Raw genomic sequence first — 15,959 nt, 5'->3', positions numbered from 1 at the left:
TAAGATCCATGAACCGGATATCCATGATGAGAAGGAAGTTCTTAGGCAGTGGGCGGGGGGCTGGAGAGAGAACGGTAAACACCTGATGTTCCAGGTCCACACTGGTCACCACGATGAAGCCAGCCACACTAGTCTCAGAAAGGTTCTCCTCTGTGCCCTCAGCAGTGCTAACACTCAGGAGGTGGTGTACCATATCTCGGCCAGGGGTGACAGGTACTAGCTTGAGCTGATTGTCTTCCTGAGACATGCCCAAAGGCAAACAGGAGTCTGGGATGGTAGGTGCCCCCACTTTGTAGATTTTCACATCTGAAAACTTGACATTGAAGGCATGGGGATAGAAACAGCCCCGGAATCCATAGAAATACTCACGGATACGCTCATCCCTACATTCCCGCCGGAAGTCCTTGGAGCGCTCCACCACACCCCCTGATTTAGGGAGCAGCACAGTGCGCACAAAGTGAGGGAGGTCCCGTTTCAGTTCATTGTACAGTCGTTCTTGATCCAGAACCACAACCACATCCACTTCAAAGGCTGAGGCTGCATGCACCAAGGCCTGGTAACCAGAGCCCTTGACCCAGCCACAGGTGTTAATGACACAGCCACTAACAGAAGCCCTTCGGTTCACTTCACATCTTTGGTTGAACACATCTGCTAAACGAGATGTAATCTGCGGAAGAAAGAATCAAGGTGAAGGAAAAAAACACAAAAACACACAAACCCATAGCTATTTTGTCCTCCTTTACAACAACTGATTATGATGTAGAAAAAACATTTTTAATGACTGTGATTTTGCCTTCATAACATGAATTTTTATGTTGCTTCTACTGTCTCCTGTTTCATGTCCTAAGTGGAAATTTGTGGAAATTTTACAATTACTTAATAGGTCTACAGAAACATTTAACAATCTGAGGCTGATTTATATTTGAAACTGTCTTTTCCAAAATCATGCGGCCATATCAGCTGAGAGGGAGCAAAGAGATGGCCACAGATAGTTCTAACTAGCAAACTTCTGCACAGCTTCTTATCTTGATAGCAGCCCTTCCCTCCACCCCACCTTGGCTCTGACCTTATTATAAAGCTTGATGTTGGTGCCAGGAGTGGTTGAGCCAAAATGATATACCAAAGGGGCTTGGATAGAGAATCCCTCTTCGACATCTGCTGGCCGCTCAATGTAGAGGGCCCCCATGGTACCAGGGATAGACACAGAGCCCTGGCCCACATCCAGCTCCACGTAAGTGGGTCGGCGGCCCAAACGCACTGCATAGTTGAGCAGCAGACGGCATACTGTGGACTTGCCCACATCAGTGGGGCCCACTACCATCACCCGGGGGCCTCGCTCTTCTTCCTTCTCCGCCTGCCTCCGCATCTGCTCCAAGGCTGTATGTGTGTTGAGGTAAAGCAACATAGGGGTGTCCTTGGAGACATATGCCACCTCGGTGCGGCCACTCAGCTGTAGAGAACAACCATGCCAAGTGAAAACAGCCACCTTCGCACCAGCATCAAAGGTGAATTTCTTGTTTCGGGTCAGCTCTGTGCCAAAGATTTCTGCCATGCCAGCCAGCAGCTCCAACTGAACTGACTGAGATGCCTCCACCTCAAAGCGAAGTTCTGTCTCTCGCTCTAATTCAAATTTAGTTGTTGGCTTTTTGTCATCATTGGCCTCCTCTCCCATCTTTTTTGTGCAGCTGCTGTGCCTATAACACAAATTAAACTTCAGATCTAAACATAAGTTAGAACTCCGTTCGAAATCCTCCAATGGATGTTTCCCCTTATCCTGCTTTATTTTCTTTTATCTCTGATCACCACCTGCCTCACCATACATTTTATTGTCTACCCAATGTTTGGGCATTTTTGTTTGCTGCTGTATCTCTAGTACCTAGAACAGGACTTAATAACCGGTAGGCATCACTGTAAATACATCGAGTGAATAAATGACTCAAGACATAAGAAAACTCTATCTACAAATTGACAGGAAACTTGATTACATCACCTCATCACTCCCTTCACTCTACTGGGATACTCCAAACTTGGGGAGGAAAGAGATGCTGACTTCTCAACTCTCTTAGTCAACAAGAAAGGGCATCCGCAATCCGGATGCAAAGCAGAGAATACCAGTTTTGAACTTACAGAACAGCATCAAGGCCCCGCTCAGCAACGACCAGTAAGCAGTGTCTATAGACAAATCGCTTAACCTCTCTGAATTTTTTCCTCAGCTGTCAGCTGGAAGGACCTACACTTCCTCACACAAAGTGCTATTCTGGGGATTAACCTGGACTGTTGGAGGGAGAAAAAAACACACTTCGTGAACTAGAAAATGCGGAAGAAGAATTATTTCCGATACCGGACTGCAGCTCTAGGTCCGGCATTTGTCCCAGCCTCCCCAGACCCGAAATCTGCCCAGGACCCCAAAAGGCGACGGTTTTGTTTCTGAGCTTATTATCTCACCTGCACAGCCGCGAGCCCCGAATGATAAACTAAGAAGCCCTTCTAGGTAGGACCTAACACCAACCGCGAGCCCAGCGAGCCCAAAGCCACGCCGGAAGGCGCTTCCGCACTTGCGCAGTGGCGGAGACACGGTCGCGCGATGCCCCATGGGATATGTAGTTGTATTAGAACAGCCGCGAGCGGTTGCGCTCGTGCAGCCGCTCGGCCTTCTGGGAGTTGTAGTTAAAGGATTGTTTTGATTGTGACGCCAAAGGTGGGAGGAGCGGAGGCCGTCATTGTTCGTCAAGCTGGCCGGACGCGGGTAGGAGTGACGGTTACGCCCCCGTGCGGGGTAGGGACCCGCCGAGGGGCCAACGGTCGTCGGGGCACGGCAGATGCGGACTGTTGCCTGGTGTTGCCTCTCACCTGCTTCCCGGAGAGGGAAAGGACGACGGGAAAGGAGAGGGACTCGCTGTCTGGGTCGCACGATAACCTGCTTGTCTGGAGCACAAGCCAAGAAGTGGCGAAATTAGCATAACTCCTTTTAGACACGAAGAAATCTAGGCAATGTTTGGGCATTGTCACAGGTCCACCTGGGCCGTTATCCTCTACCTGACACAGTGCTTGGCACCTAGAGGGCGTTTTTTCTTTCTTTCTTTTTATTATTATTTTTCTTCCTTAGAGGGCATTTAAAAACATTTAAATAAAAATAAAAATTTCTCCCAGTTAAAAATTTCTCCCGGTTACTCTTTACCCAGTCATCCAACCACCTCTCTCCAGTTGAGCGGGGAGTTTTGTTGGGCACTCTTTTCGCCCCCTAAATCCTTGATAGTTACACAAGGTCATTTAGCCGGTAGGCAACAGGTTGGGCCACGTCTATAAATCTCTTCTCACGAGCTTGGGCTTTGGGATCTTGTATTCTTCGCTATGCCACTTGCTCACTGTGTGACTTTGGGCAAGTCAGGCTTAAACTCGTGAGACCCAGTTTCTTGTCTGCAAAATGGGGATAACAGTACCTAACCTCTGAATTTTGTTGATTGAATGGGATGATACACATAAAATACTAAGCATGATGCCTGTAGTGTAGAACACATCTGATGTTGGCTTTTAAGTTTTTATTACACTTTGAGGAGGGGGGAGCTATAATAATGTCATCCATTTGTACCGTGTTTTACATTTCTCAAAGCCCTTTCGGGTATCTTCTTTCACAGGCACCCTGAAAAGTCAGTTTTATTATTTCACATGAGGGAGATGAAGATAGGTGAAGGGACTTGACTGAGCTAGGACTCAAGCTCAGGATTTTTGGAGTCTGAGTCCAGTTATTATAATAATAGCAAACACATATAGAGTTAGGTGCCAGGTACCATATTATGAGCTATACAGGTGTAGATTCATTTAATCACAAGAATTCTGTGAAGTACATACTATCGTTGTCATCTTCACTTTATAGATGAGTACTTTTTTGAGTGAAGCTCACATGGTTAATCCGGGGAAGATTTCCTGCTTTGCCTTTGTCCCACTGGCCCTACCTTAGCACTCACGTTCTACGAGTGCCATTCTCACTTCTTACAGTTTTTCCTTTGATGGCTTGCTTTAATCGTTTTGCTCATTCACCATACGTGCATTAGTTCTTCAATGAACTATTCAGTATCCCCCGATCTTTCACCATTCTTCAAAAATTCAATTCCAGGCTTCCATTCGCAAATTTTTCCCCTGAGTGAGCTCATCCTCTCCCGTTTCCATGCAGTCTGTCTTCCAGGTCTGTTTTTTTTACCTCCACACTCTCTCCCTTGAGGCAATTTCATCCAATTACCTGAAGGTCATCTTTATTTGGATATTTTATAATTATCTCAAACAGAATTTATGAAGAACCCCTCCCCACCCAGACTGCTCTCCACTTTGCTTCTTAAACACAGAAAGTCAGGGCACATTTAAAGCGTCTGTGCTTGCCTACACTCTTTTCTCACTTTCACTAAGCATTCCTACCATCTCCACCCCACCCCCAAATAACGCTGTCTTCATATGTCTTTTTCAATCTCCTCTCCAGCTAAACCCTTGAGCATTTTCTTCCTGAGCTAATTCACACCGATATCCTTTTTTGTTTCCAAACTTTCGATCTTTGTCCTAAAATCTATTCACCTTCCTTTTCCCCACTTCCCGCTGTTTTCCTCAACAGTGGTTCCTCATAGTCCTCCTTTCCTTATCTGTTGCCCAGACAAGAACACTTCCCTCTTCTTTCTGTACCAAGTTCACCCTCTCAACTTCCAACTTCTGGTACTATCACTCAAGCCAGCCACATTGTGTTTTCGGAATTTACCTTAAACCCCAGAATCTTTGATTAAATATTCAGAATTCCTTTATTCTTACCCAGCTAGCAATGCCTCCCATTAGCATACTTCCTTACCTTAATTTTTTCCCCTCTTTACCTGTGAAAGAAAAAAAAAAAAAAAGCTCACAAGCAGCCCTTTCTGTAAGTCCCTATCTTTGTCACACTTCATTTTCTGAATGTTAGTCTGTTAGAAATAGGTGGGGGTGGGGAGTTCTCTTGGATGATATGTTGTTGTCCACATATTTCAGTGACATGCACAGAGCAGCACTCCATGAGAAATATTCTGAGTGAAATGAACTATAACTGGAAGATGACAGAAAAATAGCACTGAAAGGTGTGAGTTCTTCGTAAGACACAAATTTGATATGTGTCTCTTGAGGCATCAGAATTTTATAGTAACCATAAGAAGAGATGAAATACTGCCATTTGCAACAACATGGATGGACCTTGAAATAATCATACTAAGCAAAATAAGCCAGACAGAAACGGTTGAAAATCACATGATATCACTTACATGTGGGATATAAACCTAAAAGCAACAAATGAACAGGACAAACAGAGACTCACTGACATGGACAATGGACTAGTGGTTACCAATGTGTGGGAGGGAATAAAAAAATAAAATGTTAAAAAAAAGAATTTTATAGTAAACTCTCTCTGGGTTTCTGCGCATTAAATTGAGAACACGGTTTTGAAATAACAGCAACTTCTGTTTATTAAGTGCCTATCAGGTGCCAGGCACTTTTTAGGTGTTTACATGTTATCTCACTTGGCTTCACATCTCCATGATGTAAATATTGTTAGCTTCATTTAGAAGAGGAAAACCGGGGCACAAAGTAGGTTGCCCAGCGGTTCCTGGTGAGTATATTGGCGGAGCTGGGATTCCAACTCAGGTATCTTTGAAACCAACGCCAGACACTTGAATCATATCTGAAGATGCAACTCAACTGCTGTTTTGAGAGCATCATCTCCGCACTAGGCAGTGCAGTCCTGGGACTCAGAGAGGGGTTGCCCAGAGTACCTGCCTCAGAAAGTTTACAGCCCAGTAGAGAACCTTATGTAACGTGGGTGTCTCAGTTCATGAAGCATAAGAAATTTGGAGGTAGTTGATGAGAGGTTCCTGTATGTGAGATGTCATATTTGCTCTAGACTCCTTCAAGGGTATTAAGCTGAGGCTTCGAAGCTTGTAAGTGCCTGGTACAAGCTTGGGGGCACAGTTTGCCATATGTGTTAAATTAGTATGTCTTTTCTCTGCATCAGGGCTGGCGTCTGAACTGACAAGAAGAATGTATCATCTCGAACGTGTGTGCACGCGCCTGACTCTGCATCCATCTCTCATCGTCACCCGCCTTGCCGCCTCCTTTCCGATAGCCCTGCCACCCGTACTCCATCCTTGCCCAGCCCTGTCCTTCTCCCCAGGTTCTATCTCCTTGGCCACACTGCCTTTCTCCACAGCAACCAGTCAGTCTCTCCTCTTTCTCGCCCACTCCCTGTCCGGTCCCTCTGCTCCCACCCCACGCCTCACTCCCCCAGCCCCATCCCTGGATGCCTGCCCCCTCCCTTCCTCCCGACCCGCCTCCTGTGTCTCCCAGCCCTGCTCTGACGTGGGAGGTGAGGGGGGTGGGGGATGGATGACTCACAGTGTTATGATGCAGTACCACAACACACAGCTACATTCACCCACAGACCGAGGTACAGACGAGAGACAACCTCTGGCCCCCAGCAGCTGGCCAGCTTTGCAGCCCTTCTTGAGCCCCTAACTCCCTTCCCTGCCCCCATCCCCTTCCCAATTGAAGGAGCGGAAAGAGAAGAGAGAAGAGTGAGCAGAGAGATTGAGAGAGAGAGAGAGAGATAGACGGAGATCTCTGGAGCAGACCTCAAGGTGAGGGGGCAGCCCTTCTCCAAACGAATTTTTTTTCCCCTTGCAAATTTCCTCCTCCTGCTGCGTGTTGCTTTCTCCCCTTTGCAAAAGCATTATTCATCCACCCTTTGTCCTCCCTTCCCCCTCCCTGCTGCCTCCGCTCCTCTCTCAGCTCCTCCATCCCTCTCCTTAGCTCTCACGGCTCCCGCACTTATTTCCCAGCAACTTTGGCTGCAGCATCAGGCATCACTGTTTATTGTTTTGCTGCTGGTGCAGACCCCCCAAAGCCCGCCCCGGGAGCTGGCTGCGCTGCTAATGATTTTGGACCATACCATGCCGAGAATGCCAGCCAGAGGGGGCCAAAGCCTCAGAGCAGATGAGAAAATCCATTGTGAGCAGGTGGCCCCCTCCCTTTTTTTTCCCCTGAGAGGCACGGGATTCGCACCTGGTTCCTCTAGCCTCTGCCTCCGGGGTCCTGCTATCGGCAAGGGTTGCTCGGCACCCCCATCCCAGCCCTCTCTCTCCCCGCTACCTCCCACGGTCCAGCCCCGGCTCACTTGGGGGAACATCCTCTCCCCAGCACTCAGCTCGCCTTTGTTTTTTTCCCAGTCATTTGCCCAACTTGCTTCTCCCGGTGACGGGAGTCGGGGAAGAAATGCCCTTTCTCCCCCGCCTGCGAGTGGTTCTCTAGCCTTCTGTGCAGCCTCTTCTTGGCTTGATGGGGAAGCTGGGGAGAGGGCGGGAGGCGTGACGGAGGATGGGGAAGGAGGCAGAGCAGGGACCTGGCCGGCCCCCTCCCTCGCCCCTTGAAGGTGTGCTGGGTGGAGCGGCAGAGGGGTACTCACAGGCACAGTTGGAGGCAGACCAGTGAAGTGGACACCGACCAGTGTCGTGCTGGTGAGGAGGGCCCGCTTCCTGCGGCCAGAGCCCAATGTCACCCTGAACTCAGCACAAGGTGTCTTCCTGGGGCCCAGCCAGGGGGAGAGGACCTGAAACTGAAGGTGGTCTCTGATGGGGTTTTGTGGAGAGACCTCCTGGTGGCCCCAGGACAGACTGGAACAGCTGGGGCACTAGCAGCGCCCCCCGGATGGGAGCCTGTTTGCCCTGGTGACCCGGAGCCACGCCGCCTCCGTTCTGCTTCATGGCCTGGCATTGCCAGATACCCAGCTGACACCTCTAACCCAGACTTGGGCTACACCATTCATGACGGAGCCCGACGGCCCCATGAAGAAGGCAGAAGCTCACCTGCTTATCGGAGCCACAGAGGACACCTCCCTTCTTATCCTCGGCCTCCACACCCCCAGCCACTCGGGGGCAGGAGTTTGGACAGATATCAACATCTTTCTTAAAATTTCTAATCAGAACCCAGCAAGTATTTTATCTTCTGTCCCCCACAGAGGCACTGCTGTTTGTCCCTGGGAGAAGGTGGAAAAAAACCCACTTTCTGCCTCGTGCCCCAAAGCACAGCTTTTGAAAACGAGTCCCCTTTTGCTGCCTGTGGTGGACGTTGCCCCCACACCACACCACCCAGCCCTGCTCAGCCCGGGAGCGCTGGCCTCCCTGCCGTGGTCCCCATTTCCTGTTGGTTCCAGCTGTCAGATTTGCCCGAAGGAGTTTCTCTCCTACAGTTGAGGGGCTAAGTCCTTAACTGAGAACTAAGGCAACAGTTAGTAAGGAGCAAGAGAGACCAAGGGGCTCAGAGGCTGAGAAGACAGCCAGGCGCTGCTTCTGGGCCAAAATGACTGGACCAAAGTGCAGAGATGGGCCGTGGCCATGCCTGAGGTCCCTGGCCCTGCAGGGGCCATCCATGAAGTTCTTCTTCCCAGAGACAAGGACCCCAACCCCAGGAGAGGGCTGAAGCAAGGTGTGCGCACCTGCCTGCCTGCCCTCCCTCCCTCCCTCTCAGCATGCCCCTCCTCCCACACGAAATGTACGAAGGACCAATTGCATTGCAAATGGAGAACAGGAAAACTGCCAGGCATCCCCAACTTTGAAAAGACTTCGAGCCCCAGAGCCTATCAGAGCATGTGGGAGGCAGATCCACACCAAAGAACCGAAATCGAGGAGGGAGCACTGGCAGATGACGCTGCTCCCATGGCAGCATTTGCGCCAGCGGGCTGCTCCCGGTGGAAAATGGTGGAGGCTGCTCTAGCCCCAGGAGGGAGAGACACCACCTCCCCGGCTGTGGCACCAGAGGCCGGGCACCGCTGCCGGGCTTGCTAAGCAGGCGGGAAGTCCCGGAGACCGGGAGGCTCAGTGAGACTGAACGCCGAGAGGACCGATGGTGATGGGGGCGGAGGGGCAGGGGCGAGATGAGCCCCATCTGCTCCATTCCCTCAGGAGGGGCGCCTCGCGAGGTCACGGCGCTCCTGACACACCTTCCCCTCTTCCCAGGTGACTTCTATTTCTATCTGGTTCACGTCTGGGGGGGCCCTGGCCGGGCAGCCCCCCCACATTTCGCCTGCTCTGAAACACGGCTCTAGCCAACCTGCTCCGCTGCTTCACCTGCGACCGCCTGTGTGGGGGCTGCACGGCGCCAGCCCCCCCTGCCCGCCAGGGCATCGTCCTCCAGCCCGTCATGCCCAGCTGTGACCCCGGCCCAGGCCCTGCCTGCCTCCCCGCCAAGACATTCCGTAGCTACCTGCCCCGCTGCCACCGCACCTACAGCTGTGTCCACTGCCGTGCACACCTGGCTAAACACGATGAGCTTATTTCCAAGGTACGTCAAGCGGGCACCTGCCACTCCCCTCCTCTCTCCCACTGGGCTTGTCCAAACTCACCTGGGGTGAGGCAAGGCAGCCTGTCCTCCCTCCTCCATGCCCCTGGGGATTCAGGCAGTGGGGCCATGGGCCACCCAGTAGTCACTGTCTGTCCTGTCTCCACAGTCCTTCCAAGGGAGCCATGGCCGAGCCTACCTGTTTAACTCCGTGTGAGTCCACCTCTCTCCTTGTGTGTGTGTGACTGTGTGTGTGCATAATTTTCCTCTGTGGAGAAAGGGGATGAGCCATTGGAAGGTGGCCTTTCACCTTCTGTTTTGCCTCTCCTCTTGCAAAAGGGTTCAGAACCTCAGTCTGCAGTTCTCTTGTGGGGAGTCTGGGCAGAACTGGACTCACCGCACTGGAGAAAGAAGGCCCGGGCGCGAGTCCTGAAGGGCTGGATTGCTGAAGGCAGGGGCTTCCCGTCGGGTGGGCTGAGCTCTCTCCAGATGGAAGTTCCTTTTGGGCTACTTGGGGGCTGGACTGACAGAGCCACCCCACTGGGTGCTGGGTCCTTCCTGTTTCCTGAGACAGGGTCAACGTGGGTTGCGGGCCAGCTGAACAGCGCCTCCTGCTCACGGGGCTGCACTCGGTAGCTGATATTTTCTGCGAGAGCTGCAAAACCACACTGGGCTGGAAATATGTAAGTACCTGGGGGGACCCTCCAAAGTGGAGTCTCCATGGCCCTCCAAGCCCCAGTGACTGCATGTCAGGTCTTTTGCGTGGTCCAGAGGGAAGAGGGTGGGACCAGGTGGACTGGGTGGGGAGGGGGATTTTGGGCGCAGGGGTAATAGAACTAGTAGGAGGACCTGGAAGGGAACAGCTTGGTCCCACATTCACTGCTTCCTCTCCACCAGGAACAGGCCTTTGAGACGAGCCAGAAGTACAAGGAGGGAAAGTACATCATTGAAATGTCACACATGGTGAAGGACAACGGCTGGGACTGAGGGGCTCAGGCAGGCTGTGCCCTTCCTCCGCATGCCCCACCCTCCCACACCTGTCCCCTGGCCCTGCCAAGCAGTCCACACCAGCATGAGTACTGCCCCACCCCTGGGGGAACCCAGCTCCCACCAAGCCCTCCGCCTCCAATCTTCACTCCCAGGGGTGTTCAAGGCTCAGGAGTGGGCAGCAGTCAGGGACAGAACTGGGGGAAAGGGATGGTTGTGGGCCCTCCTAGCCCCAAGGTCCTGTTAACCGAGGCAAGGGCAGGGCATACACTCAGGCAGAGAGGACCATGGGAGGAGTCAGTTTTTGAGTGAACAGGGGACAAATCTTGAGTTGTGGGGCCACTAGATCCTGGGCCACAGAATAGCAGATGAGAAGCAGCTTGGGTTGGAGTGAAATTTCGGCCTGAGACACTGGGAGATACCAATCTCTGAGGGTGAAGCATCCCACCCCATCTGTAGGAGAAAGGACTTGGGGGTGGAGGGAAAAATCCCAATCCCAGGCCCTGGGAAATAAAAGGAATCGGAAGGGTTTCCATTTCACTCCACTTGTTTATCTTGGCACTAGAGAGGCACTTTCGAGCATCTAACCTTTGCCATTGGGTGGGCTGGGGTAAGCTGCCCCTAAAACAGCCCCCACCCCAGCTGGCTGTTTCCAGAGTGAGCAGTCATTGTGGGCATTCTGAGGCCCAGCCACTGCTCCCTGGGAGCCAGGCCCTCGAAGGGGAGGTGGGAAATCAGCGCTACGGGGCCAGGCTTCCTCGTTGCTGCCACCAGCGAATGAAACTTTTGTATGATACATAAAGCGTTTGGGTCTATTTTTAATAAAAAGGGGGAAAAGCAGCTATGAGGCGCTGTCCTCTGACTTTCCTTATGCTTGTACCAGAGTCACGTGCACCCCCAGAAACCTGTCCCTTCATGCCACTAGGGGGCAGCAATCACTGCCTGTGGCAAGAGCCCCCGCTGGCTTTTAACCAGGTGGGCATCCAGGTGAGGTTCTGCTTAGTAAGAGATGGCTTCTGTGTGTAGTCCAGCTGGAGCATCCAAAATAGTGCATCTTCCGGAGCCCTTGACAATGAATCCATTTTTGCCTAGACCCAGGATTGGACTCCTGGAAGAGGAACATCCCTGAAAGAAGGGTGCTCTTGGATCCCATTGCCTTTCTGCCCGATTCTGTACGGTTTTGGTCAGCTCATGGCCACACTTAAGACTAAAAGGAAAATCGATCAGCCAAGACGCTGCCCTAGCGGTTGATACGTAGTGGAACAAAACAGCTCAAAATTGCAGCATCAGTGGAACCATGTGACCCAAGTGCAATTTTTGGCAGAGATGTGAAATTCCTATTGTTGTTGGGTCACCGACAACTGCAGGGAGGACTGTACACATCATAAAAATCACTTTTTTTTTCGTAAGCCAGCTTGTAATTTCCAGACTCATTCATTGACATTGCAAATATTTGTAGAGCAACTATTACTTGCCAGGCATTGCGTTAAGCACTGGGGATGCAGTAGAGAACAAGCAGCCATGGTCTGATTTCATGGAGCTTTTGGTCTACTGCGAGGACAAGCAATAGCTAAGCAATTCCAGTAGGTGAAAAGGGTGCTGAACAGGGATGGAGTTCACAGGAGAGGCTTAGCCTAGATTTAAGGAGTCAAGGTAGGCTTTGCAGAAGTAATGGCTATGATGGCCCTTGAAGGATGAGAAGTTGGGTGGGGAAAGGGAAGAGTGGGAGGATGGGGACTATTTCAGGCAGAGAGAATTGTGTCAAGTGGCTCAAGCTTAGTCAATGTGTGAAAGTAAGTTTCCTGTAACTGGAGTGTAGGTACAAGTGAGAGATGAGATGACACAGGAAAGACAGGCAGCAGCCATAAACATTCAGGGAATCTGGATATCATGCCAGGGCATTAGGGAAACACTGAAAAGTTATCGTTTCTTTTTTTAACAAGAGTGGAGTGGCATCATTAAATGGCTATTTTGTACCCAGAGAAGAGAGTCACATAGAAATGTTAATAGACTGAAGGGGCATAAAGCAAACTGTGTACCATCACCAATACTATTAGCAACGTCAACCTGGAGAAGCTGAGCCGAAGGACAGAAGGGAACTGGCAGACAGAGGGGCGAGAAGGCAAATTCAAGCCATGGAGGAACGATGTCCAGCACCCCCATCTGGGAGGCCTTGGGGTGGAGGGGTCTGTCCCATCGTTCAGTTTCTGAATACCTGGTGATGCCTAGAGATCCTCTCAGGCTCCGGCAAGGGATCCAGAACCCTGTCCTGCTCGGTCCTGTTTCTTGTACCAAAGTTCAGGAAGGTTTCTGAAGCCCCAACCTCTGACCTTGAAAATTGAGCACAAACCAGCTGCCTTCTTAAGGCTGCTCAAACATGCCTCTCTCAATTTATTAAGCCAACTAGGCACTGTGGAAAACGAAGAAGTAAATGACATAGTCATTGCTTTCAAGTTCCTTGTAATCTCTTCTGAGAGAATCATTCTACAGGCTTGGCTCAGGGATCCTATTTCGTTTCTATGATCAGCCCACGGGCAATACTGTCCAAAGCCTGGATGCCTCAAGAAGCATTATCAAATACCTGTGACCAAGAGGGGTCATGCTGGGAATTAATTACAGGTGGAGGTGAGGTCTCCTTTCTATGCCCCAAGGACCAGGAAAGGAGCCACGGGTGTGGAATGAGACCAAGGGGGTCCTAAAAACCATGTCCTTGTCCCTGGGGCCAGTCCTTTTCTGGTTAACCCTTTTCCCTTTCCTATGCAACCCCTTTTTCTTATGGAGGTCTGTCTACTCAGGTTCTAACAGGGTTCTTCCAATCTCTTCCGTCCACCCTCTAATCCCAGACCAACTCTCGGGGCTCCTCCCTCTTATCCAGCAAGCCGCCATTTTTATCTCTAAAGGCTTGAGACTGGAAGATACCTTCATACAACCAGCAGATGGCATCAAAACCTTCCACCCCTCAGCTCAGGTACTCTCCCAGTTGAGAGCCTACCCAAACCTCTTCAGGTAGGTCTACAAAAAGATGGATGAGCTCAGACCTAAGACAGGCCCGTATCTAGGCTCTGCAATTTCAGGGCTGTATAACCTTGGCCACATTGCTTAAACCTTCCGGTCCTCAGTTTTTTCATCTGTAAAATGGGGGCATTGCCAAGAAGTCATTAGTTAGTGTTCACCATAACGCAGAAGTGTCTAGAACGTGGTCTGCATGCCGTAGTGCTTCCATAAACGTGAGCTGTTCTTCGGACTCTAACAGCGAGGCTTCTCGCATTCCCACCAGGGTGGCAGGTTGGCACCCAGATGGGAGAGGAAGTCTCGACGCTAAGGGGGGGCGCTGAGGAGGCAGCCGGCGCTGGTAGCGCTACGCGGCCAATGCCCTTTTAACATTGCACTGCTAGTGGTAGGTGCAGACAGTAGCACAATGTGAAAAGAGCTCCGGCCTGCAGCAGAGGCGTGCCGGCCCTGCCTCCTCGCCCCCGGTCCAGGTCTCCTAGCCCACTCAGCCTCCCTCTGCCCTTCTCCTCCATGCTGAGGGTTAATCTATTTTCTCTCCACTCCTCCTTCTGCCTTCTTCCTTACTTCCTTCCCAGCACTGAGACCACCTTTTTCTTGAGGTCTTGAGATGGCCGACAGGATCCATGGAGGCAGCCGAGGGGATACCTTGAGGTTGACACGCAGTCTTCACAGGAAGTGACTGGTAGAAGTCCTAGCAGTTTGGGGGTCACTCACATGAAGCAGTTGATCTGGATTTGTGTCTCTGCCAGCTTCCATTCTGGAGGATTTCCTGACTGGGACTGCAGAGCTCTCTCTTCTTCCCTACCCTAAAGCTCTTTCATAGTTTAAAAGGGAGTTCCACGCCTCAAGGGGACCTCAGATGAAGCTCCAGGACCAGAGGGTGGGGGCTATAGTCACAGGTCCTTAGGCAGCACAGAGACGCTTCCAAGCCTGGAGGCAGAAGCTGCAGGTGACACCCCACCCATGCATCTCCTTTCTGAGGTCTTCAAAATCCACCTTATGGATTTTATGGATTCCGCATGAAACAAAACGGTGAGTTCCCCTCTCGCATGAGTAGTAGGGATAGGCTTCCCTACTTGCAGTGGGATTAGAATCTGAGTTGTTTGTTTTATCCAGGGCCTCCCATCAGGAAGTCTTCAAGCTCACCCAGAACTTGCCCATCCTACCTAAGTTAAACCCCGGATAAGCAATCTTGAGACTGATTAAAACCCAAAGCCAAAAGACCGCCCTGGGGGGACACCTGAACGGCCGACAGTTCAGCGCTCCAGCGGGGTAGAGCTGTGGCCGGGGAAGCCCAGCTCCAGTTCTGACCCCGTGAACTGTGTGCAGCCCAGAGGGGCAGAGGCTGGGGCCATTCCTCTCCAGCACCGACCAATGAAGGCCTCCCGGCAATGGGGCGGCCTCCGGGCCATGCCCTCCTCCTCACTCCATAGCTAGCAGGAGGGATGGAGGGCAGAATTCCAGTTGGGAGCTCTTCTCTGGGTTTCCCCTCCAGCCTTCTCCCACCCCCCTCAGGAAGCAGGCAAGATTTTCTCGCGCCCTCCCAGGCGGAGTTTGTTCCTGAGATCTGCAAACACGGGACCCTGGTCCCACAGTTTGTAGTTCTGGTGGACGGAAATTAAGGCCCGGCTAGGGTCAGTCGCCAGGCCTCTGCTCCTGGATTGGGCAAACCAGTCCCAGCTGGGAACTGGAGCTTGTCAACAGAGTGCCCAGCAAGCTTCAGGGAAGCCAAGGGAAGATTCTTCACCAAGGAGTGCCCAGATGTCTCCTTGAAGAGATAAGGGAGAGGGGGCTGGGGCCGAGATCCACTCAGCTCTCACACCCAACTCATTCCAGAGCGGGATTCCCAGCGATTCACCAGCCAGCCGGGCCCCTCCCCCACCTTGGGCCCAGGAGCCATCCCCCAGCTCCTTCCAGAGGCGGTGTAGAGACCGAGGAGGAAATGGGGGAGGGGAGGCCCGGCTCAAGTTCTCTCCACTCCCCCTCCTCATTGGCCACCATCTTCCGGCCCCTGCCCCCCAGAGCAGCAGGGGATGGGGCCCAGCCTGTGGAAGGGAGAGAAAGGGCAGGTGGAGGGTTAGCTGGAGCAGCAGGGGCAGCGGCTGGCCCCAACTGTCTCCTCCCACCCCCTCCCCGCAGCCATGGCGACAGGAGGAGTGAAAGCCATGTTCTGTGAATGGGATGAGAGGGGCAGGGGGGAAGCAGGGGGTGAGGGGCGCTCTCTCTCAACACCCCACTGTGCTTTCCCCCCCCCACCCCGTACACACACACCTCGAGGCTGGACCACACACGCGGGCACACACACAACTCTCAGCCACACTTGCTGCACAACTCTGCACTTACTACACACTTAACCCAAATAGCAAGCACTGGACTGTGAGCACACAGCGCCCCACACCCCCGCACCCTTCGACACCTCACAACTCTTAGCTCAGGGGCGGGCCCCCCCTGGGGCGGGTGCTTCTAGGCTGGTACACACACACACACACACACACACACACACACACACACACACACACAGAGCCCCTGGGCTCAGCTCACAACTTCTCAAGATGCAGAACTCCCTGCCCTGCTCCCGCCCAGGCCCCACACCCTCACACACCCTCACACACACCCGGGCACAGACAGAT

At 52.2% G+C, this 15,959-nt stretch overlaps 2 protein-coding genes and 2 long non-coding RNA genes across 4 annotated transcripts in view; 1 reads left to right on the top strand and 3 right to left on the bottom strand.

The window, feature by feature from the left end:
• Positions 1 to 2,573, bottom strand: part of CLP1 (cleavage and polyadenylation factor I subunit 1) — a 7,706-nt gene extending 5,133 nt beyond the window's left edge. The window contains exons 1-3 of the mRNA XM_006906017.3: positions 2,446 to 2,573; positions 1,067 to 1,694; positions 3 to 667 (exon numbers count right to left, since the gene is read on the bottom strand). Coding sequence (XP_006906079.1) covers positions 3 to 667; positions 1,067 to 1,672 — 1,271 coding nt within the window. The 5' untranslated portion in view covers positions 1,673 to 1,694; positions 2,446 to 2,573. The remainder of the gene's footprint in view (positions 1 to 2; positions 668 to 1,066; positions 1,695 to 2,445) is intronic.
• Positions 2,574 to 3,572: 999 nt separating this feature from the next.
• Positions 3,573 to 8,479, bottom strand: LOC112472157. Its single transcript, XR_003043568.1, has 3 exons — positions 7,460 to 8,479; positions 4,829 to 4,850; positions 3,573 to 4,213 (listed from the first exon to the last, which is right to left on the bottom strand). It is a non-coding gene; the product is annotated as an uncharacterized LOC112472157 (long non-coding RNA).
• A 71-nt stretch (positions 8,480 to 8,550) lies between these two features.
• On the top strand, positions 8,551 to 12,074 carry YPEL4 (yippee like 4). Its single transcript, XM_025040888.1, has 4 exons — positions 8,551 to 9,333; positions 9,500 to 9,543; positions 9,905 to 10,013; positions 10,228 to 12,074. The coding sequence occupies exons 1-4, from the start codon at positions 9,193 to 9,195 to the stop codon at positions 10,315 to 10,317; spliced, it is 384 nt and encodes a 127-aa protein (XP_024896656.1). The 5' UTR covers positions 8,551 to 9,192; the 3' UTR covers positions 10,318 to 12,074.
• A 604-nt stretch (positions 12,075 to 12,678) lies between these two features.
• The window catches only part of LOC112472156, a 3,655-nt gene continuing 374 nt past the window's right edge, over positions 12,679 to 15,959 (bottom strand). Inside the window, exon 2 of the long non-coding RNA XR_003043567.1 lies at positions 12,679 to 15,374. This is a non-coding gene — a long non-coding RNA (uncharacterized LOC112472156). The remainder of the gene's footprint in view (positions 15,375 to 15,959) is intronic.

Source organism: Pteropus alecto, unplaced genomic scaffold (genome assembly GCF_000325575.1).
Source record: "Pteropus alecto unplaced genomic scaffold, ASM32557v1 scaffold91, whole genome shotgun sequence".
NCBI classification, from domain to species: Eukaryota; Metazoa; Chordata; class Mammalia; order Chiroptera; family Pteropodidae; genus Pteropus; species Pteropus alecto.
The sequence above is the reverse complement of the archived record's forward strand: the minus strand, read 5'-3'. Positions and strand labels throughout refer to the sequence as shown.